General features: G+C 61.5%; 1 protein-coding gene across 1 annotated transcript; it reads right to left on the reverse strand.

Annotated features, from left to right (window-relative positions):
* Positions 1 to 164: 164 nt before the first annotated feature.
* On the reverse strand, positions 165 to 20,218 carry PTCH2 (patched 2; the record flags this gene model as incomplete). Its single annotated transcript, XM_082287506.1, is given in 25 exon segments — positions 165 to 569; positions 713 to 958; positions 1,361 to 1,460; positions 1,730 to 1,872; positions 1,998 to 2,135; positions 2,639 to 2,922; positions 3,385 to 3,565; positions 3,654 to 3,796; positions 4,057 to 4,369; positions 4,457 to 4,862; positions 4,967 to 5,085; positions 5,165 to 5,290; positions 5,377 to 5,469; positions 5,593 to 5,748; positions 5,828 to 5,959; positions 6,190 to 6,337; positions 6,609 to 6,730; positions 6,824 to 7,019; positions 8,977 to 9,068; positions 9,310 to 9,379; positions 9,497 to 9,686; positions 19,457 to 19,701; positions 19,881 to 19,909; positions 19,911 to 20,146; positions 20,149 to 20,218. Coding segments are annotated over 25 exon segments (4,383 nt in total).
* Positions 20,219 to 26,269: the final 6,051 nt, after the last annotated feature.

Raw genomic sequence — 26,269 nt, forward strand, 5'->3', positions numbered from 1 at the left:
GCTCTGCACCCTCCTGTGCCCACCGGGTGCTGGGGAGATGCTCTGCCCAGGAACCAGCAATCTGCAGGGAGAGAGATTCGGGAGGTCACTTGGATCCCTCCACACCCACCTCACACCCCCACGCTGCCATACACCAGCCCTGGGTAGGGTGTCCCCAAGCTCACCTAGCGCCGGGCACCTGCCCCGTGGTGTCCCATGTTCTGCATCTCAAAGGTGTCAGGCACAGCAGTGCCACTGGTGCTGGGCTCGTCCAGGCAGTCCCGCTCACTGCTGGTGAAGCCCTCAGGGCTGAAGTTGGGGTAGGAGCCAGGCAGTGTTGGGTGCAGGGCCACCGTCACCGATGCAGTGGCTGTGACGGTGGTGTAGCTGCCGGCAGGACCCTGCAGGTGGGTGCTGTAGGTGGGCAGGGCTGCGGGGGGGGCTGGCCGGGTTCCTGGCGGGCCGGGCTGTGGGTGCTCTCGGGGCAGTGTGGTGCACGGCTCCCCGAAGGGCAGGGGGGCTGCAGGCTGAGGGCCAGAAGCCTCTTTCTTCCCCTGAACCTCCAGGCTGTCCTTGTAGGGCTTCAGCACCTGGAGGGGGAACGTGAAGCATGAGGATGAATGTGAGCATCCCTCTGGCAACACCACCAGCCCCTGTCCCCCAGCTCTATCCATGACCCTCTCCCTGGGGATGCAGGGGAGCTGGCAATGCCACAATGGGCAGAGACACTCACGGTGATGCGGGGGAAGCTGGGGTCCTTGCCAGCCTCCAGTAGGATGTGTGCCGGGGCAGGGGGCACGATGAAGGGTCCCCGTGGGCTGCCTGGCCCCATGCTCTCCATATAGTGCTCTGTGTCCGAGGCCTCAGGGAAGGTGGCGGGCCAGGCTGGAGCGCGCCGGACATACATTGCCCCAGGGCCCAGGCATGGGGGTACCGACTCCGGTGGGGGTAGGCAGGGGCCATTATCCACCAGGGATGCCTGGGGAGAGAAGACAGGTCAGAGGAGCCAGGGACAGAGGAGTATGGAGAAGTAGGGAGTATGGGTTGATGTGAGGATGGGGATGCAGGTGATACCAGGTGAAGCAGGGATGGGGTCAAATGGATCAGGGAGGGATGGGGGAAATTGAGTGTGGGATGGGGCCGGAACAGGGTCAGGTAGGTATGGGGCAAGTAGGATATGGGTCAGAGAAAGGATTAGGTAAAGGAGGGATGGTACCGGGCAATGGAAGGACTGAGGTGGGTTTGAGATGAGGTTGGGACTGGACAAGGCAAAGATGGATAAAGGGTGAAAGGTGCACAGGGAGAAGGGCAATGGGGGATGGAGAGAGGTGGGTACAGGGTTGGGAGGACCAGGGAGAGGCAGAATGGAGGGGTCTTGTACCTCAGGGGGTGGCCCGATGACAGAGAGCAGGACAGGCAGAAGCACCAGCCCGTTGAGCAGCCCCAGCAGCGTCAGGATGGTCAGCACCGCAAAGAAATACCTGATGGGGCCACAGGCACATGGGGTAAGCAGGCATAGCCATCATGAACCACATCCTATCCCAAATATGGCTTTCCATGCCACACACCCTGGCCCTGCCATGTCTCCCCCAGCCTCCAGGCAAGATGGAATGCAAGTCCCCAGCAAGACATCCTCCCCAGCTGCCCCACATCCCCACCACCAGACGGGAGGCCGCCCCACCTACCAGCCCCCACTGCCAAGGCTTTCGTCGGGCAGCAAGTGGCTGGTTTACCTTTCTTCAGTGCTCACCTCATGATGAAGTCAAACTCAGAACCAGCCAGCATGAGGACACCCAGGAGGGTGGAGACAGCACCATCCATCACAGGGGCAAAAGTGTGCTCCAGTGCTGCGGCTGAGCGCACGTTCCTGCTCCCTGCAGCTGTCAGGAATCCCTGAGTGGGATAGAAATGTCATGCAGGGCTGTCCCCGTGTGCCACCCATGATGGGCCATCCATCAGCACATGGCCAAGGGGATGAGGGTGCCAGGGAGTGGAAACTGGGATCTGCCTGTGCTCACCAGGGCCACGTGGACTGTAAACTCCACACCAATGCCCACCGAGGCGATGAGGATGACCACGGGGATGGCGCTCAGCTTGATGCCCATCAGCCCCATGATGCCAAACAATTCCACAGCCATCATGGCCAGGATGGAGACCTGGAGGGTGGTGGGGTCAGTGAGGGATGGCTTTGACTGGCTGTCCCCTCTCCCTGGCAAACCTGATCCTACTCCATATAGGGCAGCCTCACCTCACTGACCCTTTTCCCTCTATTTGGGGTGTCCTTCTGTCCCATTTTCTGGGTGTAGCCCTCACCCTGCTCTGCACGGATGTCATCAAACCCCTGCCCACTACACACATTTCCTTCATAACGGGTTCCCTGACCCCTCCATATGGGTGTTCCCCTCACATTCTTCTACCTGGATGTATCCAGGGCGCCCTGTTCCCTTCGTTGATGATATAACTGATCCCTCCATACAGAGTCCCCCACCTACTGCCACTCCCATATGGGTGTCCCTTCCCCCCAGGGTGCCCCTGCCCACTCCATCACCCAATTCCCATGAAGCAGGTACTCAGGGACACTCAGCAGGATGGGAGAAAGGCTGGATGCCCCCGACCCCACCCATCAGGACCATCCCCATGCATCAGGGTGCGTACTCACGATGATGCCGGCGGTCCAGGGGTTGAGCAGCAGCAGGGCGCAGACGAAGAAGGTGCAGGCCAGCAGGATGCTGATGGCCAGCAGGAACCAGTGCCGCAGGCCAATGTACTGCTCCCAGAAGAGGAAGGGGTAGCCACTGGGGTAGCTCAGCACGCCGTGGCGCTGGGCAGCCTCTCGGCAGATGGCCCGTACGCTCTCAATTGCCTCCACGAAGTCAGATGTGCGACGCAGCCCGCTCAGGTAGAAAGGGAACTGGGCGAACTCCAGCGGCTGGGCTGCTGGGACTGGTGAGGAAATCACAGGCAGTATGAGGGTACAGGCAGTATGGGTGCACAGGCAGCACGAGAGCACCACAGTCACACCAGCCTGAGCGCAGCTTGGGCAGCCTGATGCCTGGCTGGGTAACACAGGCCTGGGGAGTGTGTAGGGAACAGACTGGGGTCAAGGTGGAGGGCATTTCTCTGCCTGCAGGATTTTTGTGCATTAGCAGCTTACTCTTTGTAGTGAGATGCTCATGGGCTGGAGCAGGGGTATGTTGCTAAGGGCACAGGGAATTTATGGTGGGATGCTCAGGGCGTGGGGTGCAGGAGGACGAAGGTGAAGCATGTGGAAGCAAGGCAGTTTACCTGATGGAGTAAGGGATGTGGGGGGTTTCCCTTCAGGGCAAAAAGGTGTAGGGAGTGGGGTACTCTGCAGGAGGATGCTGGGGGCAGAGGGGCACTGGGGAGCCCACCATGCTCACTCACTTCGCAGATTCTCGCCCGTGGTGTCGTACTTGTCATGAATCCACTCAGGGGGTGGGGGGTAGAAGTTGGCCTGGGAGGCGGCAAAGCCCAGGGGGTCGTTGCTGGCCCACACTGTCAGGCAGATGTAGAAGGTGTCAGGGGGGATGATGCCATTCTCGTCCACCAGCCGCCGCGTGGTCAGCTACAGGAGAGACCAGGAGCGGGCATGAGCTGGGCAGCTGGGGTGGAGTCATCCCCAGCCCAGTCAGCCCAGCCCTGTCACTACTCACCTGATTGAAGTTGAAGGGCTCCTTCTTGTTGCCAGTCTGGATGAGGAGCTTGTAGGCCAGTGCCCCATCCTCGGAGCCGTTGCGGTAGCTGTCATGGGTGATGCGCCCGGCTTGCCAGTCCCTGTCGAAGGTGGCCTGGAGCCCTGGGGATGCAGCATGGGGGATGAGTATCCCTGGGGACACACCACCCTGCACACCACCCCATGTGATCCAGGGAGTGTGGTGCCAGAGGGACGGGCACACAGAAACCCCAGGGCTCAGCTTCCAGTGCTGGGCACCTTGGGACCACTCTCCCCAGGGTACTGCACACAAGGGAAGGCATTCCCAGGCCAGTGGGGAGCATGCAGGCTGGGGAAAGGACTGTCAGGCAGGGGAGGTCATGGAGAAGAGGCATGTCCCTCACCTCGTAGCCAGTCCTGGAAGTAATGGAGCCACATTTTGGGCAGGTCGCGGTTGCCCTCCCGCACCACGTACTTGACGGTGCTGAAGGCCTGGTGCAGACTCAGCAGGGCAGCCTGGGCACCCGGGTAATGGAAGCCACCCTTGGTGACAATGAACATGTTGTAGAAGGAGAAGTACTTGAACTGGGCCGAGATGAAAGCGTGTGCCTTGGTGTCCCGTGGCACGATGTCCGTCAGGTAGAGGCCATCATGCACCATGGTGGTGCCGTAGAGGCTCAGTCCCAGCAGTGCCAGGAACAGCACCACCACTACCGCCTGCGGGGACAGAAGGCAGGTCAGGCAGGATCCTGTGCCACCCACCTGCTTTGAGTGGCACCACCACCAGGGCCGCCCCCACCTCACCTTGGTCCGGGTGCGCAGGAGGAGCGGGGCGTACTTCTCCCGGGCAAAGTCAGCGAGGCTCCAGCGACAGAAGGGCAGGGGGACACACTCCCGCCCGCCCTTGGCCTCATCCAGCTGGGACAGCAGATCCCGGGTGGAGCTGGATGGGGCGAAGACCTGCGAGCCCAAGGGGTCAGTGTGCGGCAGGAGGACAGCAGGTGAGGTGCACACCTGGGAGGTGGGTGGCAGGACGGTGACAATGTGGTGGCCTGAGGGGTCACACCGGGTGAAGGCTTGCACGGTGGTGGTGATCTGAGTGCTGGTGGCCATGCCAGGGTGCCCATAAGGAGACGGGTGGCAAGCATGGTTGTCATTGGCGTCAGCAAGCTCTTGGGGCTGGATCTGGATGACCCGTGAGGAGCAAGGGCTGCATGGAGAGAGTGAAGGAGCAGAGAGAGAAGATGTTTAGTCACCCCAGTGACAGAGGGAACACTGGGGTCAGACCCATCCCAGCCAGCCCGGTGCTGGTACCTGTAGAAGCAGCAGAGGATGTCAAGCCGGCGTTTCTCCCGGCGGTGCAGGTCCAGGCTCAGGATAGCAGGGAAAACAAAGAGCACCATGGCGAAGTTGAACACCACAACCACTGCAGCCTGCAGGTATTGGGGGACACACATCAGAGCAGAGTCCGGCCATCCCTTCCCATCCCCTGGAAAGGGACCATGGCTCTACCTGGAGAGAGAAGGCGCGCAGGGCAGGGATAGGCACCAGGGCTGCCATGAAGAAGGCGATCATGTTGCTGACAGAGGTGAGAGCCACACTGGTCCCCGTGCGCTTCAGACACTCGCCCGTCCGCTCCTGCAGGGACAGAGACGGCGTGGTGAGAGGGACCATAGGGAGGGAGGAGGAAGCCAAGAAGCCCCTGGGCAGTGCTCAGTGCTCACCTTGAAGGGGATGTGCTGGCTCGTCTCAGTAAAGGCGTGAGCCAAGAGGAACATGTCATCCACCCCAATGCCGAGGGCCAGGAAGGGCAGGACCTGCCACAGAGCAGTTGGTGTCAGTAGAGGGACATGGCCACCATTTGAGAGGAGACTTGACTACCCCAGAGCCCCCAGGGTCCTGCCCACCTCGCAGTACCCAGCTCTTCCCCCAGCACATACCTGGGTGGTGGCTGCATTGAAGGAGATGCCCAGCAGTGAGCAGAGCCCCAGGCCAGAGGCAACGGAGAGAGCCACAAGCAGGACCCCAGCCAGGCCCACAGCCCCTTGGGACTTGGAGCAGTCCCACCGCAGCATGGTGACACAGGCGTAGGCCAGCTGGAAGAGCACAGTGGGTTAGCAGGGAGAGGGGGGCAGTGGAGGGCTGGCGGAGGACTGAGAGAAGGGGCACACGCACCATGAGGAGGTAGCCCCCAGCCACCCGGATGACGCTGACGTCAGAGAAGGACTTCATGATGTCGTTGAGCGTGGTGGTGGAGAAAGCGTGGACGCTCTGTGTGGCGTTGGGAGGGATGGAGTCCTGTGCCAGCTGCCAGAGGTGCACCCCATTAGAGGAGTCAGGACCCCCCTGCTCTACAGTACACCCGCCCCAGAGCAATTCAGGGTGTCAGCATCGCCACTGACAGTCCCCAGGGACCCACCGGACCACAAGAGAGTAGTGCCAGGACCTGTGGCCACATGAAAACCTGGGCACAGAGGGACGCCATGCACAGGCTCACCCCTGCCCAGCCCCATGGGGGGGCTGTTCCTGGTGCTCACCTCCACAAATTTCCTCTGCCAGGCCTCCAGGATGGCTCCCGCCTTCTCCTCGCTCCAGCTGATGTCATGGATCTCGTAGTCATCCTTGAAGTGCTCATAGAGCTGCCGGGGGCTCATGAGGAGGAACATGGTCTGCAGGGCCTCGGCGCTGGGGGACAGGCACGCACCTCGCTGGGACCGGCTGCAGCGCCCCAGGATGCAGGAATGGGTCCATCCCCCACCCCACAGCACCCATCCCCATCACAGACACCCAGGAGAGGACCCAGGCATCCTGCCCTCCTGCCCGGTCTTGCTCCAAAGTGCTGTCTTGCTCACTGGCCCCACACATCAACCTCCCAGACAGCCCCACAGCTCCTCCTGCAGCCAGGGCAGGTGTCCTGCCCTGTGCCTGGGGATGCCCACACCACAGCAGCTCTCACCGTAGCAGCTTGCCCTGGGAGTCTTTGGTTGTGCCACCTAAAATCAGCTCCTGCTGCCAGCGCATGAACTTCCTGGAGAAGCCGTGGCAGCCCCCCGAGAGTTCAGCTGGGATGTCGGGGCTCTGCAGGTGGAGGGGAGGTGTCAGGATCGTGGGGCAGGCAGGAGAGCAGTAAGCCCCCACACCCAATGCTGGTCCTCATGGACTGTGACCCACCTGCTGGCTCTGCTTGTTGGGGGCACTGGGGGGACATTGGGGGTCCTGGGGGTCCAGGCAGGGCCGCTCCATGTAAGCCTGTCCCACCTCTGCCTTGTCTAGCAGCTCTTTGAAGCCTTCCAAAGATGTGAACTGCCCCAGCTCCTCCATCAGCTGCAGAGGGTCCAGGTTGCTCCACTGGATGTCTGGGCGGCCCCTGGGCAGAGAGCAGCACTGGGGTCATGGGGGATGCCAAAACCACATGCAGTACCACCACCACCGTTGCCAACCCATCCTGTGGATGCTGGGGATGCCCTCAAAAGCAGGATGTGAGGATGCAGATGAGCAGCATCAGTCTCCAGCGCATCCCTTACCCCCTCCCGGGGCCGCCCACAGCATCCCCTGTGCCCTGTGCGCCGCAGCGGGCCATGCCCCGAGTCAAGTAGCGTGCCTGATCCTGTTAGTCCGGGACAAAGCGGGGGGAGCCGGCCCTGCTGCCTGGCCCCGCTTTGTGTGAGCAGTCAGGCCGATTACTGCCCATGGGCTAACATCTTGATAGAGGGGAGCAGGCAGGCAATAGCTCCTGGTATCCCTTACAGCCCTTCCTGCCATTTTTCCCCAGGCTGGAGTTTGAGGCTCATCAGAGGTCCTGGGGGCTCAGCACAGTGCTGGGTGTGGAGTAGGTTCTTGGAGGTCCAGCAGGACTCCACGGGACTTGGATACCCAGGAAAAGGGTTTTTCCCATTGCCTGCAGATGCTCTGCTCCCTCCACCCCAGCCTGGGGAGCTGGGGGCCAGCTTCCAGCCTCACTTGGCTTCTTTTTTAGGACAGAAAGGACACACAAAAAAGCCAATAACCCAGCCCAGTGCTCCAAAGAGGGGAAGAAAAAGCCCCGAGCAAGTGTGGGCTCTGGGGAGAAACACAGCCTAATAATTCATGAAGGCTGGCTGGGCCAGAGCCGGCCGCTCGAGATTCCCACATACCAACCGGAGCTGCTGCTGCTTCCAAAGAGAGCCCCTTTTATCTGCTTTCGCTTGCTTCACTGAGCCAGGGCAAATCCCTTTGTCTTTCCATAGATTGCTGCTCTTTGTTCTCCCAGCTCCCGCCCCGCTCACCCCTCGGCGTTAAAAAGGGGGACGAGTCCCCATGGGCTGGCCGGCACTCAGCCGGGGTGCCCGCCCGGGCACCCGTTCACTCGGCTTCGAGGAGAGTTGAGTCCCATCGCTGCTCTGGTGCCACCCTGCTTCCCACGTACCCCAGGCCCAGGACGCTGCCCACCCTGGCAGGCAATGCCACCAGCATCCCGTTGGGCACAGACACCCCAGCCCCACTTGCTCCTGCTCCCTGCAGTTCCCCAGCCTGGGATGGGGAGAACCTGAGGTGTTGGGGGGGCAAAACCAGCCCCCTAGTCCTGGCTGGGGATGCTGCGGCCCCTTTCCCCTCCTCCCGTCCGCAGCAGCCTGAATAAGGCCACTATTTCATCTATTTGGCAAGGGGCAGCTTTCAGAGCAGCATTAGCATGAGAAAGCACAGGGCTGCGTTTACTGACAATGCACAAGCCGCCCCAGCTCTCCCGGACAAACACACCCGTAAACAGAAGGAATGTGGGGGAGGCTCCCCCGGCCCAGCCCGGGGTCCCCAGCCCCACCACCGTGGTGCAAGGAGCTGGCTGGGAGTCACTCGCCACCCAGCCCAGGAACTCTGTGCCCTCCGCACCCCTGGACACAGCTCAGGAGTGTGGGTACCCCCTCACAATCGTGGCACCCACAAAGCACTGCCAAGGGCAGGAGAGCAGCCTCAGGGACTGCCCGCAGCACAGCCACTGTCCCTGCATCCCCATCCCTGGCTGGTGGGAAAGCACGGCATGGCAGGGATGGGCAGCTCCTGCCTGTGGGCTGCAGCCCCCCTGCAGCAGTGCAGCCCTACCTGTGCCACCGAAGCCAGGCAGGGGAGGACAGGGACCCGTCCCCAGGGTGTTGACCCAGTAGGACAGCAATGGTGGTGGGACCAACCTAGGGCTGAGCAGGACAAGCTGCAGCAGCACTGAGGCACCTTAGAGCAGGCAGAGCCAAGCTGCAAAGGGAGGTCAAGCACAGCCCCTTGGCAGCATCCCCAGCTCCTGCTCCCACCCATGGCCCTCCCATGCCTCAGGACAGTGCCACACACACACTCACGGGAGATAGGCTGAGCCTCCCTGCAGCTTGGAGCCTTCCCAGAAGCAGTCCAGTGGTGTCAGGATCACACAGGGGAACAGCTTCTCTATCATCTGTAGGAGGAGATGCAAGGGGTCAGCAGGGAGGGATCAGACCCCTCAGTCTCCCCCAGCCTTACTGGGCCTCTCAGACCTGGGTCTTCCCACATCCAGCCAGCAGTGCTTTCACAGCACCTGGGGCTGACAAGCCCTGTCCCCACCACAGCCCGTCCACTGCCATTCTTTGATGGACTGATCCCGTGGGTCAACAGCCACCCCCAGGGGCTCCGGGGGGGCATCCGTGACCAGCACTTACCCTCTCGATCATGCCGTTCTCAATGATGGGGACACCCGACTTGTAGCAGATCTTGTTCAAATCCCACGATCTGGAAAGGCAGAAGGAGGAGCTGAGAATGGGCATATCCCACCGGGGACATGACAAAGGGTAGGGGGATGTGCGGGCACGGCGGGGGTCCCCGTCCCCCATCTGGAGCCGGACTCACTTTCCGTACAGTGAGACTTGAACCTTGCTGGCAGCCAGGGCCGCCTCGAGGTGGAGCTGCAGGGCCTCCTGCGTCAGGATGTTATCCCCATCCCTCTTCGGGGTCTGGATCAACATCTGGGAGGTGTAGACGGACTCCTCGCCCAACTTCTCCTTGGTGTAGCGCAGCTCCTGGCTCACACGGCTGCCCGCTGTGAAGGGGACCATGATGTGCCCTGTCAGTGCCAGGGCAGGCAGAGCCCCCATCCCACCAATTTGTCCTGCCCACTAGCAGGGAATGGGACGAGCAGAATCAAGGCCGCGCAGCATCAGATGGTGCCACATTAATTCACAGGGGCTTCTTGGTGTGGGGTTCCCCAATTGGTGCATCCTCTGGGTGCTCACACCCAAGGGATCCAAACAGGGACCACCTGAGGACACACTGGACCAGGCATCGCCCTTCCCACCAACACAGTACCCAGCACCTGAACAGCTTGTTGAATTTGCTTTTCCCAGAAAAAATCCACAGACAGATGATTGGTGAAGCAGAGCAGACCCAACCTGCCCACTCCCACCTGTGCACTGTGGTGGGTGCTGCAGATGCCCAAAACCAGCCCACAACATAGGAAGCAAAAATGGGGGCACCCCAAGCTAGCCCAGCTCCTGCATGGCACCCCAAGGCAGGCCGGGAATGAGTATAGGGAGAGGCAGGCACCCCAAAGTCCTTGCAGGTGTAGGCTGCCCCACGAGAGGTTTGGGGACAGGGGAGGGAGGTGGTGCTGGGGACATCACTCTTCCCTGCCAAGGCTCTGGGATGTGTTCCCCTTCAGCAGCAGGAGAGCTCCAAGCACAGCAGGGCCAAGGTTTCCGGCTGAAGCCGCCGACTTCATTTGTGGCTGCCTCGGCGTGGAAGAGGAATCCCCTCCCAGCCAACGTGGCTGGGGCTGGGACCAAACCCTGCATGGCATTTTGTGTGGCTGAGCACCATCCCGGGGACAGTTGTCCCCATCCCCTTCGAATGCGGGGCTCCCATCCCTCCTGGCGTAGCAAAGGGGAGACAACACAGCCCGGAGGAGGGTAGGAAGTGGATCCTGAGACCCCTCCCACGTGCAGCACTTGCCTGCCCTGCTCCCAGCCCCCTGCCCAGGGTGGGAGGGATGCTGCCCTGGCACATCTGGGGTGTAGCCTCCATCCCAGTGCCACCCACTGGAGTACCCCAGGATGCCCAGCATGGGATGCATCTCAAGGCAGTGCTGCTGGCAGGGGCGAGGCCAGCTCCTGCCCAGCCCCGGGAAAGCGGGGGGAGGTCACGATTCATCTGCACCAGGACGCTCCCTCAGCAAGAGGCGGGGGCCCCGGCGGGCCTGGCCCCCCGCCAGCACCGAGGAGGCCATAGTGAGGCCGCAAATAAGGAGCAGAATCTTCCCTTTTAATGACTTATTATATGGGTTGGTGTTTTGGTTTTTTTTTTTTTTCCCCCTGCTTTTTGGGAACGGGGAGGGCAAAGCATCTTTATTGTTCCTGGCTGGGCCAGGGAGCAGCTGGTGTCCATCAGATGCCAGTTGGGATAGAGGTTGTGCCAGGGACAGGGAGGGGGGGACATGGCCGCGGCTTTTGTGTGTGTGTCAGAGGGGATAGCAGCACCCAGGGTGAGGGGACGAGGACACAGGGAGGGTGGGTGTCGGGGCGGGGGGGGAAGGGGGGGAAGCAGGACGCCCATCCCGTTCCCAGCAGGCTGGGAGGTCGGGCAGGAGGTGCGCCAGGCTGCTCTGATCTCAGCCATGCCACCCACGCCGAACCCGGGCGGGAGGTGGGACACAGCGATGAGGGGGTGCCCGACAGCGCTGCTGCTCCCGGGGGATGCATCCTGCTACGCCCTGCCGGCATCTCCGCCCAGCGCGGCTGCGGGAGGAGCCACACATCTGCAAGCATGGGGTGGGGGCGAGCCCCCCGAAAAATTAAAGAGAGAAAAAAAAAAAAATAAAAAAGAGAGAGAAAATAAAAAGCCGTCCCTTGTAATTAGTGTTAATTTGGAACAGGGCACTTCGAGCCGTCAGCAAGCTTCAAAGGCCGTGAGGAAGCCTCAAATTCCAACACCCTAATTAACCAAAGAGCAACATGAAAAGACAAGGCAGCGCACACAGGGCTGCCAAGGACACTTCAAACGGGCGCGCGCCCGCCGGCCGGCCAGCCCGGGAGCGGGGCGAGACGCCCCACGCCGCACGCAGCCCCCCGGCCCGGGAGGAGGCGGGGGGGGCACCCCGATACCAACAATGAGCACGTTAATGAGGAACTGTATGTAAAATCTTCCCTTTTTCGTTGTTGTTGTTGTGTTGTTTTGTTGTTGTTGTTGTTGTTTTGTTGGTTTTTTTAAAATTCCAATTAACAAAGGGAGCCCTTGGCTTTTTCATGCAAAGGGCTCTCTGGTTCCAATCAGGCGTCCGGTCCTGCTTACTAACAGCCTGCTCTGCTCCCCGACAGGGTTTGGCTTCACTGCCCTGGACCACCACATCCCCCCGAAATCCCACAGCAGGGCTTGGGGGCAGGACAGTGCCCCGAGGCAGTCATGCCCTGCAAGAGCATCCTCGCTGGGGTGGGCACTGCTCCTTGGTACCACTGGCTGAGGGTTTCATGCTGGGGGGGGTCACGGGGTGCAGGCTCAGAGCAGTTCAGGCTGGACGGTGTATTGGGACCCTATGCCCACATGCACTCCAAACAGCCAGGGTGCAGAGCAGGCTCCTCCTGTGCCCAAGCAGGGAGAGTGGATGCCAAGGATGGGACAGGGTCCCTGGCAGCGAGGGCGGCTGCGTGTGCGGCTGCCTCCCATCCACAGGCCACGCGGGGGGAGCCCTCCCCATAATTACAGCATCCACCACAAAATTATAGAGCAGGGCCGGAGCCTCCCTGCCCCCTTCCCGGCCACCCTGCCTGAGCCATTCCCCTGCCACTGCTCCCTAAACCCTCCTGGCACAGGACCCACAGCAGGCACTGCAGCCAGCTCACCCTCACACAGTGGGACCAACTTGTGCCCTCAGCTGCTCCAGCCAAGACAGAGCTTCAGCCCCTGTGTTGCCCCCCTGCCCTGGAAGCTCATTCCACATTCCCCCCAGCGGCAGCCAGAACCTCCCAGACTCATCTCAGAGGGTTTGGGGTCAGATGAGCCCATGCCAGGTCTTGCAAAGCCCCCCAGCCCGGCTGGTTATGACAGCAAGGGGACCTCCCACCATGCTCTCCCAGTGCAGGAGGTGGACAAACCTCGTGGTGCCCTGTTTCCAAGCACCCAAGGGTGGGGGGCAGCAAGCTGAGTGTGCCAGGGCAGCATGTCTGGGTGGCATGGGGAGGGCAGTGGGTCGGGGCAGGCTGCCAGCCCCACACAGAGCCCTCCCTGCCTGGCAAGGGTGAAGGCGAGGGAGGGATGTGGGAGGTTCTGGGGACCACAGAGAGGCACTGGTGTCTCCCCACGAGACACATGCTGCAAAAACCAGGCTGTGTCCCCTCAGGGTGGGTAGAGGCCATGGTCAACAGCACTGCCACCACACTGCAGATGGTACCCAGACACTGCCAGTGTTGTCACCACTTGGGTGACTTGGGTGGGACAGGATGGCGGGGAGGGAACACTCCTGGGTACGCATTCTCGCTTGGCCCCCAAAAACCAGGCCCTGTCCCGCTTGGCATCATGGGGCTACGGGATGTGGCAACAAATGCTGTTGAGTCCCAGATTCGGCTGGTGCACAGCTGATGACAGGGGATGCTGCAGCCCTGACCCCAGCTCCAGCTGGGCCCACTAGCAAGGGACTTGACGAGCAGCCCCCTTTCTACAGCACAACATCCCAGTGCTAGGGTTGGGAACCACCACAAAGGCACAGCTGGGAGTGGGGCAAGGTCAGGTTGAGATCCCCCGGGAAAAGCCATCCCCATGGGGAACCCCCTTTGCAGTACCCCCACTGCTACAAGAGGCACCCACGGGGGCAAACAGCAGCACAGACTGAGTGCATCCCGCTGGCAGAGATGCCCACCCTGGGTGATTAGAGCCACGGAGGCTTCAGAGGGATGCCAGAACCATCCTGCAACTCAAGCACTATCCCGTATCCCGGTGGGAGGGGGTCCCGAGGCACCGCCCCAAGCATCCCTCGGCTGCAGCTTCCCCGTGCTGAGCGGCGTGCAAGCCGGAGGCCACCTTCAAAGTGTTGTGGGGCGGATTAGCTGGATTAGGGAGGCAGTGAAAGGACCCATGCTGCTCCGGAGGAAGTCTCGCCCAGGGCACACTGAAAGAGCCATTTTTACCTGTCCCGGCCGCTACCGCCAGCCTCGCCAAAAGCCCGGCGGCCCCATCCTGTCAAAACACGTCCTCCCGGCCCCATTCACCCCACGGCTGGTCCCGGGAAGGGGGGCAGCTGCGTGACAGATGGGTGCCCCCAGCAGCACCAAGGGACGGACGAGGGCTCGGCGCCGCCCCAGCACCTCCAACTAAACCCAGCCCCACCGAAGGGGCTCCCAACTAAGTCAAGAGGGGCGGCAGAAGACGGGGATGCCTTCAAAAAGCCAGCGGCGGAGGGGCTGAAAGGGCCCGTTTGGGGCCAGCTCCCCAGCCGCCGGCCCCGGCCGAAGTCTTTTGTTTAACGGCAAAGCTAAATTAATGTCTTTATTACCCCAAATCGGGGGGCGGCGGTTCCCAGCACAGGGAGGGGGGCAGCCGGGAGCTCGCACCGCCCCGGCCAGCGCCGAGGGGACAGCGCGACCCCCGAAAAAGAGAGAGAGGGGGGAAAAAAAAAGGGGGGGGGGAGAGGGGATTCAGTTGGGAACTATTCACCGCTAAGACTCCTGTCAGCATTGACATAAATTTCCACTGGTGTTGGCATTTAGGCATTTGCCATTTCCATATGTATAGGGCTGCCTGTACTAATTATGCTAATCACCCCCTCTGTTGGCTGCTGTGAAAAATGGCCACATTAGGCACTCCACTGCTTGCTAATGTCACTTAATGTGTGGTTGAAACATACATTCATCCCCCTCTGAATGGTGAAATTTTTCCACATTGCTGGCTTCATTCAGGCAAGAAATGAATTTTTTGAACTCAGACCACTTTTCCAGGCCCGAGGGAGAGGCAGATAATAAAACCCTCTTCTTGGGCCCTGGCGCTGCCCCCTCCCAGCCGCCAAATAACATTTAAAACACACAAAAAAAAGAGCCCCTTCCCTAAGTCCGTAGATATGTCCAAGTTAAAAAAAAAAAAAAAAAAAAAAAAAGAAGAGGGGAAAGAAAAAGGAAAAACACTTTCTAGGAAATAAAAAAATATATAAGTTGAAAAGCAAAGCAAAATGGATAGGGGCAGACAAGCCACAGCCATCTGTAAAGAGTCTTCCAGTCTCTTTGGGTTAATTAGCAAAATTTTCCAGCCCAAAAAAGCTGATCAAGCTGTCAAGGAAGGGAAAAGGAAGAGCAAGAGGTTTTGCACTCACCTCCCAAAGATAAATAAATAAAGGTGAACTGCCTGGACCCCATCTCCTGGTGGGTGGGGGGCTACTGGGTGAGCTTCCTTCTCCCCCCTCCCTTCTTGAGAAGAAAGGTTCTTTCAGAGCCAGAGGGGACTTTGGAGCAGAGGGGAGAGCCAGGCAGGCAGGTTTTTGGGATAACAGGGATCTCAGGAGTTCGTGGCAGCAACATCCCAGCTGCTTCTCACTCCTCCAAGCCCCTGAGGACAGGGGAACAGTGTCCCCACAGATACCCAGACCCTGCAAACAGAAGACAGCAGGGTCCTGAAGGAAAAGTCCCACCTGGCCAAGCAAGACAGTCCCCAAGGACCCTGGGCTGTCCCTTCCCTTCCCACAGAGCAATACCTGTGTCACCACACCCTAAGAAAAATGGGGACCCTCTTTCCCCAGGACACCCATCTGGAGACAGAGCAGGGACATGGCAGTCCAGGAGCCACCCCTTAGGAGTGAAGCCAGCTGTGGCCAGATCCTAGCAGGCGTCTTGCTGCCCCAGACACGGGGACAAACTGCCATTAGAACCCCCCAACCTGTCAGTACCAGCCCTACACAGCCCCCCCCCCGATTCACCCTCTCCTTTCTCAGCCCCTGCACAAACATCCCACCCCACAAACCCACCCGCCGGCAGCAACGAGACCACCCACCTCTCCGTGTGCCCACCCAGGAATGGCTGTGGCATCCCACTCAGCCCCACTGCTGCTGTCCCACACCCCTCCATGGGACCCACCAAGCACAGTGGGGACAGGGGCTGGGAAGAGGGGCCACACAGACAGCGGAGAGGGCGTTCAATCCCCGTCCTTGGCTTCCTGTTGTGGCTTTCCCATTCCCTATGCCCCTCTCTCTGCAAAGAGAGTCAGCCAGTGTCTCCTCTCCATCTTGCCCTGTCGCAGGGGGAGCTCCAGGCTGCATCCCAGCCCTGTCCTGGGTGCCGAGGAAGGGATGCCCTGTGCCAAGAACTGTTGCAGAGATCAAAGAAGGACAAAAGCCACTGCCAAGAGGGTTGGGGGTGTCTCAGCTTTGTGCCCCAAGCTGAGAACAAGGGAGTAAATTCCCCTCACCCCCATAAGATGAATCTTATTTCATCCCACCAGCACATTTGGGGTGTCCATGACCCCTCCGAGAAAGGGACAGGGTCTTCTCCAGGGAGACTCGGCATCTCTTTGAGAGCGCGACGGCTGTGCGGGGCGCTCGGCTGTTCCGGTTAGGAATTAACCCGGCCTTCCTTTGAACCAGCCCTCAGCGCTATAAATCAGGCAGACCCATTCACCACCCAGGGCTCTGCCTGCCCAGAGCTTGCCTCCCCGGCCCCTTGGCCCTAAAGACGCCCTGGGAGAGCCAGGAACAGCTGCCAGGTGTCTAGAGGTAACTCAACACTCGCCGCTAGCCGGGATTTCAAAGCCTCCGAGTGGCTAATTGCTTCGGAGGAGCCTAATTGAACATTTCCACAGTCGAGTCCAATTTATGGGGTGACACTGCCTCCTTCCATCTCCCAAACAGGGATGCAGGTCAGGCGTAACCCCAGAACACCACAAGAACCCCTCAGCCAACTCCCTGGTCTAAGGACATTCCCAGAATTGGGACAGGGGACCCTCTGCTTTCCCACAGTGGCTGGGATCACAGCCGAGGCTCAGGAGGACATACCATCAGTATGGCCCGAATGCTGACCCCAGTCATGGGGCCAGAACAGGGCTGCCCCACCCTGCTCCCCTCTTTGGGGAGGAGGGGGATGGGACAGCAGCACCATGCTCCCATGGGAAGCAGCTCCCTTCCCTCCCCTGCTCGCCAGGATCCCAGCTCCCAGAGGGCTGAGCTCAGCCTGAAGCGGGGACTGTCTGGCACAGCGTCACACTCTGCTTCTGCAGCTCTGGGACCTCACCTGGGTGAGGTGGTTTGGGCTGGAGCATCACCACCCTTCATCCCTCAGCCTGGCTAGGCAGAGGCAGGTGATCAGGTACAGTCGCCAGAGGCTTCCTGAAACCCTAAACCACCCTGCCCCTGAGCTGGGACTCACTGGGCTAGGATGATGGGCCTGGGATTCCCTGCGCACATACCCTGCCCCTTAGACATCCCACAGCGCTGCCTCAGGGCTAGGATGAACCACACTCCCACAAGCATCTCACAGACCCAGAGGAGGTAGGAGCTCAGGGACCCTGGGGATCCCAAACCTTTGGAACCAAGCTGATGAGACACCAACTTTTCCAGCCAAGGAGCAAGAACTGCATTGCTTCAGCCTGGCAAAGTGGTACCAGGCTCACTGCAGAGGATGCACACTCCAACCCTGCCACACACCGGGGAATGTGAGAAAATAGGGGCTGAGAAAAAACCCAAAGCAGCTTCAAGTGCTCTGGATCCAACCACAGAGTCTGGGAAATTGTGTCCCGCTCTCTAGGGGCATCCAGGCCCTCCTGTCCCCTGATAATGCCCATCACCACAGCAGCAGGATGGGGTGCAGTGAACAGGGCAGGGTATACACAGGTGATGCTCTGATCTCACCAGAAAAGTGAAGCTGAGACCAGTAATGAGGCCAGGACCTCATTACCAGATGGTTATGGGGTGCAGCTCCACAGCTGATACACGAGACTGAAAGTGTCACTGCAAACCTTCCTTCCACATCCTGACCCATGTGTGCCTGCCAGGGACCCCATGGGACTAAAGCCATCTCAGACACATCATCATTGTCGGTCACAGGTTGTGCCAGCGCCTGAGGACACTGGGGCTGTGCCTCCCAAGAGCAAGGCACAGAGGGGTCTGCCCCAAGTGCACACTCCCGGGGGAAGAGCCCTGTCAGGAAGGACAAGGGGAGGCTCTGAGTATCACCCTTGGCATCACACGCCATCCTCAGCCTGGCACTGCAGATCCAGAGCAGGGGCTGTGCGCAGACCCAGTGCACCCACTGCCCAGGAAGGGGCAGGACACCCCAGGTCAGCGGTGTTTCACCACGGAGTGAAAAAAAAAAATTAAATCCAGTCCCTGACACTGAAGAGGATGGGAAGCCATGAGAAAGAGAAGGTTCCTGAGAGAGGCCCCCGGCACCCACACTACAGCCAGACCGCAGTGTGGGGGAAATCCCCCAAGAGCAGCCGCAGTTGCTCCTGGCTGTGCCCGTGCGAGCAGGGAAGCACAGTGGGGCACAGGAAAAGCCGGGTTTCTGGGCGCTTCCAGCCGTCCCCAGGCTTGGCCCCTTCCCCATCCCACTCTCCACCCTGATGTGCCGCAAGTCCCATTCCCCTTAACAGGAACAACCACAGCCGCTTTCCTGGCCACAGTTCTACAAAACTCTTGACTCCTTGCTACCCCAAAAGCACAATAAAAATTCAATGGAGCCGGAGCCACGACCCAGAGTGAGGGAACCACGGAGGGAGCACGTCCCTGCTTCAGCAGCCACGGCTCAGGCGCTGGCTGGACCGGGAGGTATCACTGGATTTCTCTGCTACGTGTTGCAGCAGAAAGGGGTGATGGAGACGAGATCCGGGGAGGGGGGACAAACACCCTTGGGGAGTGGGGAGCAGGTGGGAAAGCCGGGCATTCCTGGGCAGAGGTCCGTGCGTGCATCTGTGTGCAAGCAGCCAGGGAGCGCAGAGCTCTTTTTTTTAAATTAAAAAAAAAAAAAAAAAAAAGGGGGTGGGAGAGCAAAGTTGCTTCTATTGTTGAACCAAATCCAAGAGTAGCTGAGGACCACACAGGGAGCGGGGCGTGGGGGAGGAGGCAGCGCTCCCGCACAAAGATGGCTGACACCCCTCCGCTGAGCAACATCTGCCCCTGCACAGCACCCCGCGGGGACCCCCGCCCGGGGGATCCCCCCGCCGCGCCCGGCGGCACGGACGGGGGGTACGACTCGGGGCGCTGCCCCCCCAGGGCCCCCCAAAGCCGGAGGGAGGCGCAGCAAAAGCAAATCCCAGACCCGTGAAGCGGGGCTGCAGGGATCGGGGAGAGAAAATCCACGCTGGAGTTATTAATAACAAAGGAGGGGGATCAGCCGCTTCCACTCGGAAACGGGGATTTGCTCCTGCCTGACCCTACCCGCGCTCCCGTTCCTCCCGGGCAAGGGTCCCGGGCCGGGACTGGCGGCTCCGCGGCGCCGGCTCTGCCCCGGTGAGGGCTGCGGCCGTCCCCGGGGGTTCTTCCCACCGGGAGAGGGGTGTCCAGCACCATCCCCGTCGCATGTGTCTCCACCGTCCCGCGGGGACCCCCGTCGGGACACGCGTGGGGGTCCCTCTGCAACTCGGCACCACGCACTCGCGCAAGGCGCAGCCCGAGCGGCCGCGCACACGGGACCCCCGCTCGTGGGCACCCACGGGCCCGTCCTCCGCGGCCCCGCTGGCGGGACGCCCGGCGGCGGCATCCTCATCTTCCTCCTCCCGCCCCGCTCCCGCGCTGTCACCTGCCTGCCGGCCGGCCCCGCACTCCGCGCCGCGCGTGGGGGACAAAGCCGCGGCCGGGAGAGGGACCGGGACCGTTCCCACGGGCGGCCAAGCCCGCAGGGCCGCGCTTACCTTCCACCCAGAGGTGCTCGATGTCGGTCTCGATGGAGGCCACCCGTAGCCCCACGGCCAGCGCCCCGAACACCAGCAGCCCCACGAAGAGCACCTTCCCGCAGTGCCGCTGGATCCGGCAACCCAGGGCGAAGAGCAGCGCCTGAAAGCGGGCCCGCAGCCACAGCGGGGTCCTCTGGCCCACGGCCCTGCCCTGCGAAGGGGGCGAGGATCGGGTCAGCCCGGGAGAGGAGACGGGGGAGCCCCTGCCCAGGGAAGGGGACCCGCAGCGGGGCGGGATGCCCGCGGCCGCCGCGCTCTGTTGGCTGCGGAGCGGGACCGTGAGTGCCGGAGGTTCACGGAGCCGGGGGACAGGGGGATCCCCGCACCCGCCCGGCCCGCCCCGGGCTCCTCCACGCTCTCCGAACTCCCCTCCCCGGCCCACAGCCTCCGCGAGAGCGGGCGATGCTCTCCCCTCACTCACCTCGGGCAGCGGCTTGCGGCGGGCGGCGCGGAGCGGCGGCGGCGCGGCGCGGGGGGGCTCGGCCGGCATGGCGGGGCGGCTGGCGGGGCTGGGCACCCCCGTTATGTGGGGCCGAGCGCGGCGGCGGCCCCCATGCGCGCGGCGGGGCCGTGCCGGTGCCGGTGCCGGTGCGGATGGAGGGCTGTGTGTGCGCCGCCGGCCGCCCGCCGCGCCTCTAAAGGGGAGGCGGGGGCGGGGGGCGCCGGGGCCGCGCCGCCGCCGCCGCTCCCATTGGCCGCCGCCGCCGCGGCAGCGCCCATCGCCGCTGCTAAGCAACGGCGCGCCCGCCGCCGGCGGCCACACACCGCGCTCCCCCCCGCGCCGCCCCGCGCCGCACCGCACCGGCCCCGCCGCGGGGGGGAGCGCGGCGGCGGCGGCACCGGGGCACCGGCACGGCCCGCGCCCGGGGCTGCCCGCACCTCCCGCTCCGGCACCGGCAGCCCTCCACAGACGGCCCCGGGGACGGGCATCCCCCTGTAAGCGCCCCCAAGGGGGGGGTACGCTGCCCTCCGCCTCCCCCCCCCTCCCCCGCCATAGCTGTCTCCCCGAGGATGGGGACCCGACAAATAAAGCATTCCCTACATCCTTCTTCCACAGCTACCCCGCAAAGGGCAGGCAGCCCCCTGGAGATGCCCCAAGGGATGCACATCCCTCCTAAGGGTGTCCCAAGGGCAGGGTGTTGTGCCCATAGCCTCTCCCCGAGGATGACCCGCCCCCGTCCCCCCCGCTTGGGGGACCACCTTGGTCCAGGCATTCCCCCATATGCTCTCTCTCCCCAGTGCTGGGCAGACCCCCCCCATAGCCACCCCAAAGGCCAGGTATCCCTTCCAGGGCCAGGCATCTTCCCACAGCTACTTCCCAAGAGATAGGCAGCCCTCCTAAAGGCTGGATATCCTGCCACCACCCAAGGGGCTTGGCAGCCCCCACATAGCTATATCGAGGGAAAGGCAGTGCTCTCCCAGAGTCTGTGCATCTCTCTTACAGCCATCCCAAGAGACGGATATCTCTTCTTCAAGGGCCAGGTGTCCTCCCCCAAAGGAGCAGGTATCCCAATTAATGCCTTTTCCCCAGAAAATCCATCCCCTCCCCCACAAAAGCAGGCTGTCCGCCCACCCCCAGTGCCAGCTGCTCTCCCTAAAGGCCAAGTATTCCTCCAGGCCATAGTGGGGGGCAGGAAGATGCTCCACTCCTTAGGTGCACCCACAAGCGCTGCCCCATCCCCTGCCATGGGGAGCCAAGCCCAACACGCCAGAGCTGGAGGCAGGGGGCACAGAAACCCCATCCATGGGGCACAGGAAGTGTGCTGGGGGTAAATGCCACCAATAATTTGTGGGGTGCTTTGGATTATTTCTCTGCTCATTTCACTCCTTTCTCAGGTCTTTATTGGATAGACCTGGTGCTGCTCCCACCTTGAAAGGTGCCCCAAGGAGCTGCTGAGGGCACCGAGGGAGGTTGGTAAACCAACATGGAACACCCAACCCATGTGCAATGCTCCCATCTCTCCCTTGGAGTAATGCCGGAGATGCTCAACTTGGTGTTTCCTTACTGGCCAAAAATGGGGGAAACCCTGATAAATAAACTGAGTTCCTGGGGCAGTTTCTCCATGCCCCCCAGTCACGGCCCCCACCAGCCCAACCTGCTGCTGCCAAGCTCTCCTGGGCCTTAGCGGCACGTAAAGGGTTTCTCCCTCGTCCAGCGATAGGCCTGTAGCATCTGGCGTGTCCCCAAATACAGAAGGGAAACGGCTATTCAGCACTTCTGCTGCCTGATTGCTATTAACAGCTCCACCATTCCCCTTCCCAGTGGACCCTCACTACCGCTGGGCAGCTGCAGCTTTTTATCAGCTTAGTATTTTAAATATAAGTTGTTGTCCTCCTTTCCAGCATGGCTGGTTCCCCCACCCCGTGTTCCCCATCAGCTCCCTATCTGTCATCATTGGTTTCCACCTGGGGCTCTCCCACCACTGCCCTGCACCCTGGGAAATGTCATCAATGTCCTCAGAAAAGTCATGGAATGGTCCATGGAGACCTGCTCAGCGTCTGCCAGGGCCTGGGGATGAGCTGGCTTTGCCCCATCCCAGGGTATCAAAGGTTTTCTTAGGGCATGGGCACCCAGTGCTGCAGGAGCAGCTTCCATGACCCCATCCTGGCTCATGCATGCTGGCAGCAGGGTGCTGTGCCACAGGAGCACCATGCAGGACAGGATCACCCCTGGCACCCCTGCCTGCTCCACACCATGCACCCCTATTCCACTGCCCACCCGCTGCCACTGTGGTCCCCAGAGACCAGCTGGCCCCAGGACCTGTGTGCCATGGGGGCACCATCATGGTGTGGTGATTTGCACCCCAAGCAAGAGGCTATAGGGCTTGGCAGGAGGGCAGCTGGTTTGGGGATCCCAAGCTTTGCAGCGGGAGTGACAATACCAGTGACAGGGCCAGATCCTGCCACACCAGTGAGGATTGAAAACCCAACTGGAAAACGTCTGTGGGCAGGACAGGGCTCAGCCTGCCCTGCCCTGACACCACAGAGATGGGCTTTGAGTCTCCCTGCAGGGTACATATTTCCCCCGGAGCCACCCGAAAGGGGACTGGGAGCCCTGCAGGCCACCGGCCTTGGGGGAGCAGGATGGGGACAGGGGCTCGGCTCGCACGCAGGGAGACTTCTCTTGCCGCTTCTTGCTGACCGGCTGTTTTATATCAAGGCGGGAGGGGGGATTTGCTGTTCTAGATGGTATTTTAATGGGCAGGCAGGCAGCTGGAGCCTGGGAGAAGCCTGCTTTACATTGTTTGGGGTTGTAACAAATAAATTCAATTAAAGGCAAATGGCTCCGCGCAGCCCCCACCCTGCGCAGTGTCTCTGTGGCACTGGTGGCTGTGGGAGCTGCGGGTGCGAGGGGGGAGCCCCGCGCAGGGGCCACCTGGGGCTCTGCCCACCCTCGCCCCTCGCCCCCGCCACAGGGAGATGCCGGGGTGAGCTGGCAGGATGCGGTGGGAGCTGTGAAGCGCAGGGCACCGCACCCACAGAGCACCCACAGAGCCAACGGAGTGTCCAGGGAGTCCACCCTGTCCCCACACTGCGTGTCCCACCCCGCTGAGCAAAGGAGATGTGAAAACCCCGTGGCAGCAGCCCCGCCACAGCGAGCACTCCTCAGGAAGGGCAGCCCAGGACAACAGCCTCGGCGGGCAGCAGCATCCTCCGGGCAAACAGAGACTGGGCAGAGGCTGGGGCGTGGAACTGGGCTTTGCACGGCCACCATGCAGTCCCAGAGCCCCGTGGCCGGGGGCAGAAGCAGAGGGGACTTGGCAGGGACATGCCAGAGCCTCAGCACGCTGTAAACAGCCGCCGCCGCAGCAGCAACTCGTCTGCCGGGAGCCAGCGCCGGGCGTTAGTTAGTTGGAAACCAGATGGTGCTCTCCCAACCACCGGCACTGCCCGCTGGCCACGGCCTGGAGCCAGGCGCAGGCTCGCAGGGTCCTCAGGGCTGCACAGCACCCAGCACTGGGACCCCATCGAGGTGGCCAGAGAGCTGGGGGTGCAGGGAGGGCCCCACAGATGGACAGGCAATGTCTGTGTGTCCCTGGCCCCATTGCTTCTTTAGCCAGTACCTGTGTGTCCCAAGAGATGATGTGTCTCAAGGGATGGAGAAGGGAGAGAGCATTCACTGGAGGGGATTGGAGATAGGGTGTTAACATCCCTTAAACCCTCCATGCACCCCTGCATGCCACACCGTGCCTCAGTTTCCCTGTGCCTCCCAAAGAGCAGGGAACAACCAACAGATGGACCACAGGTCAGAGTCCACTTTGTCCACCCACACAGGGGTAAGAGAGCAGGGAAGGGTTAGAGCCCCATCTTCCAGGCCAGGGAAAGCCTGAGCAGTCGCTGCCACATCACACCTGGAGTAACTCTCCATGGGAAATATTACATGGAAGCCCCCATCCCAGCACCACCAGCAGGACCTGGGGCTCCGAGCGCTTCCCCACTCCCCAGCAGTCTTAGGGGCAGGTGCACCGAGGGGGCACAGTGGACCCATCCCAGCCCTGGGATTCTGGGGGGGGTCTGCAGTAAGAAGACAAACAGCCAGGGCTGGGGAGGGGCTGGGGGGAAGGACGGCATCCCTGGTAGCTGTGGCGGGGGTCTTGTGGTGTTTACAGAGCTTAAAACCCGCCTAAGCCCTGCAGGGCCACGGCGCACAATAGCGTGTGGACGTGGTGACACCGGCCGTCCCCACACCACCTTGGAAGACAGAGAGCCCTGCCACCCACCGCCAGCACCGGGATTAATTATGATAATGTAGTTCTTTCCCCCTTTGTCACCCTAATGAATGGGCCCCTTTAGGATTTTAAGGCCTTTGTTTGGTGCCTCTTTACTGCGGTATTGTAGGATGGGGACTAGCAGGTGGCAGGTCCCCAAACAGCCCCTTTTGTCTCCTTTGGGGGCTGTTTTGTGGTGGGGTTGGGGAGGGGGGTGCGAGGATGCAGGAGCGTGGGTGTGCTGCAAGGGAGCTCCTGGGTGGAACCGTAGTACCCGCGCCATCGCTGTGGGGCCACGGCACCCCATACTGTGCATCGTGGCATTGGGGATTGCTGGCCTCAGCCGTGCCCCGAGCCACCCGTGCCCTGGCCTGCTCAGTGGGCAGATGCCGGGAGCCACCGTCTGAGCCCCTGCCTTGATCTTTTACTGCCTGGGCAAATCAATTACCCAGCAGAAAAGTCCCTAAATCCCACCACAAAACCCGTTTAGCAGCCGCCGTGGTGCTCGCCAGGCCCTGGGCAAACCTCTCTCACTGACGGCACAGAGCTGGAGCGATTTTTCGCGGGGACAGTGGGTAAGTGCTGCTGGGGAAGGTCCGGCTGCAGCCACAGCCGCACAGCATCTCCCCACTCCCGGGAGGCAGATGGGGGCTTCCCAGGAGTCCCGGCTGTGCTCAGACCCTTCCGAGACCTCCACAACTCTGTGCCCTTCTGCACCAGTCTGTTCCCCTCCACATCCCCTGAGTGTGGGAGCAGCTGGGGATGTGACAGCACTGGGCATGGCACTGGTGACCAGGGACAGACAGATGAGGTGGCACAGAGGCACAGGGGGCAGGGACAAGGCAGGGCACAGAGGCACTCTAATGGCAATGCCCTGTGCCAGCGTGGATCCATGGGCTTTGTGTCAGGGCCATTGGCTGTACTCAGAACTGAGCATGGTGCTACCACAGTTGTGATGATGGAGTCTTGCTTCCTCCCATGCAGACACATAGAAGCGTCTTTAATACCAATGCCGGCACAGGGATGACATCAGCACAGGGCTGAGAGGCCTGGGATGGCTTATGTCCCCCTGATTGCAGGCTGGGCTGGGTGATACCTTCAGGGAGCACTGGAGACACTGCATGGTTCTGCCTGGGGGCATCGTCAGGTGCCGAGCATTGGGGATCTCTCTGCTGTGCTGCACCTTCCGGCACAGGGGACCCCGGCTGCCATGTCCCTGAGGAGGGGGCAGATCTTGGCCAGGCACTGCCGGGGGCTGCAACTGGTGAGCAGCGGGGTGGTAAAACGGTGACAAGTAATTGGTGTCCCGGCCAGTCCTTTCATGCCGACGCCGTTTTATGGGTGAGGAAATTGCTTGTGAGTCAGGAACACAGGAGACAAATTTAGGAAGTGCTCTCTGAATGTGCCGGGGTCAGGCGCCGAGGCCGAGTGCTTGAAACCTGGGTGGCCTCGCCGCTCGCCCCGCGTTCCCCCCCCCGGGCTCCTCGGCATGGGAAAGCAGACCTTTTATCTTATCACTGCTCTTCCGCCGCCCCGGCCTCCCTCGCATGGCCCCCTCCCGGCACAGCCGCTCGCGCCGCAGACACAATGCGCGGTGGCGGCCAAACGCGCACCCGTGACCCTCCGGGTGTGCCTGGCACAGGGGGCTGCTCCCACCCGCCTGCCAAAGGGCTCAGGATCCTTTGCATCACTCCACATTCCCTCGTCCAACGGCACCTTGCTGGCCAGAGGGCTGGCACAAGGCGCCGTGGGATGAGGGGACATGGCATCCTCCCCCCTCTTGGGAACCAGCCCTGGCACAAGCTGCTGTGGCCCCAGGGATGCAGTGATGGGGAAACGCTGGTGCAAAGGTGACCACATGCCATGGGGTGCCTGGTCCCCACCCCACTGGCAAAGGTGCTGGAGCAGGCAGACCCCCCCGTGCTGCAGTGCTGCACCCCATGCCAGCCTTCCCCACGTTCCCCCACATGGTGGGAATTTGGTACTCCCTTTTCTTCCCTTTTAACTGGGAGGAAAGGCCTCAGCTCCATTAAGGTGCACCCGAATACAGCTGCCGGCTACC

The sequence above is a fragment of the Coloeus monedula genome (assembly GCF_965178545.1).
Source record: "Coloeus monedula genome assembly, chromosome: 9".
Classification (NCBI taxonomy): Eukaryota; Metazoa; Chordata; class Aves; order Passeriformes; family Corvidae; genus Coloeus; species Coloeus monedula.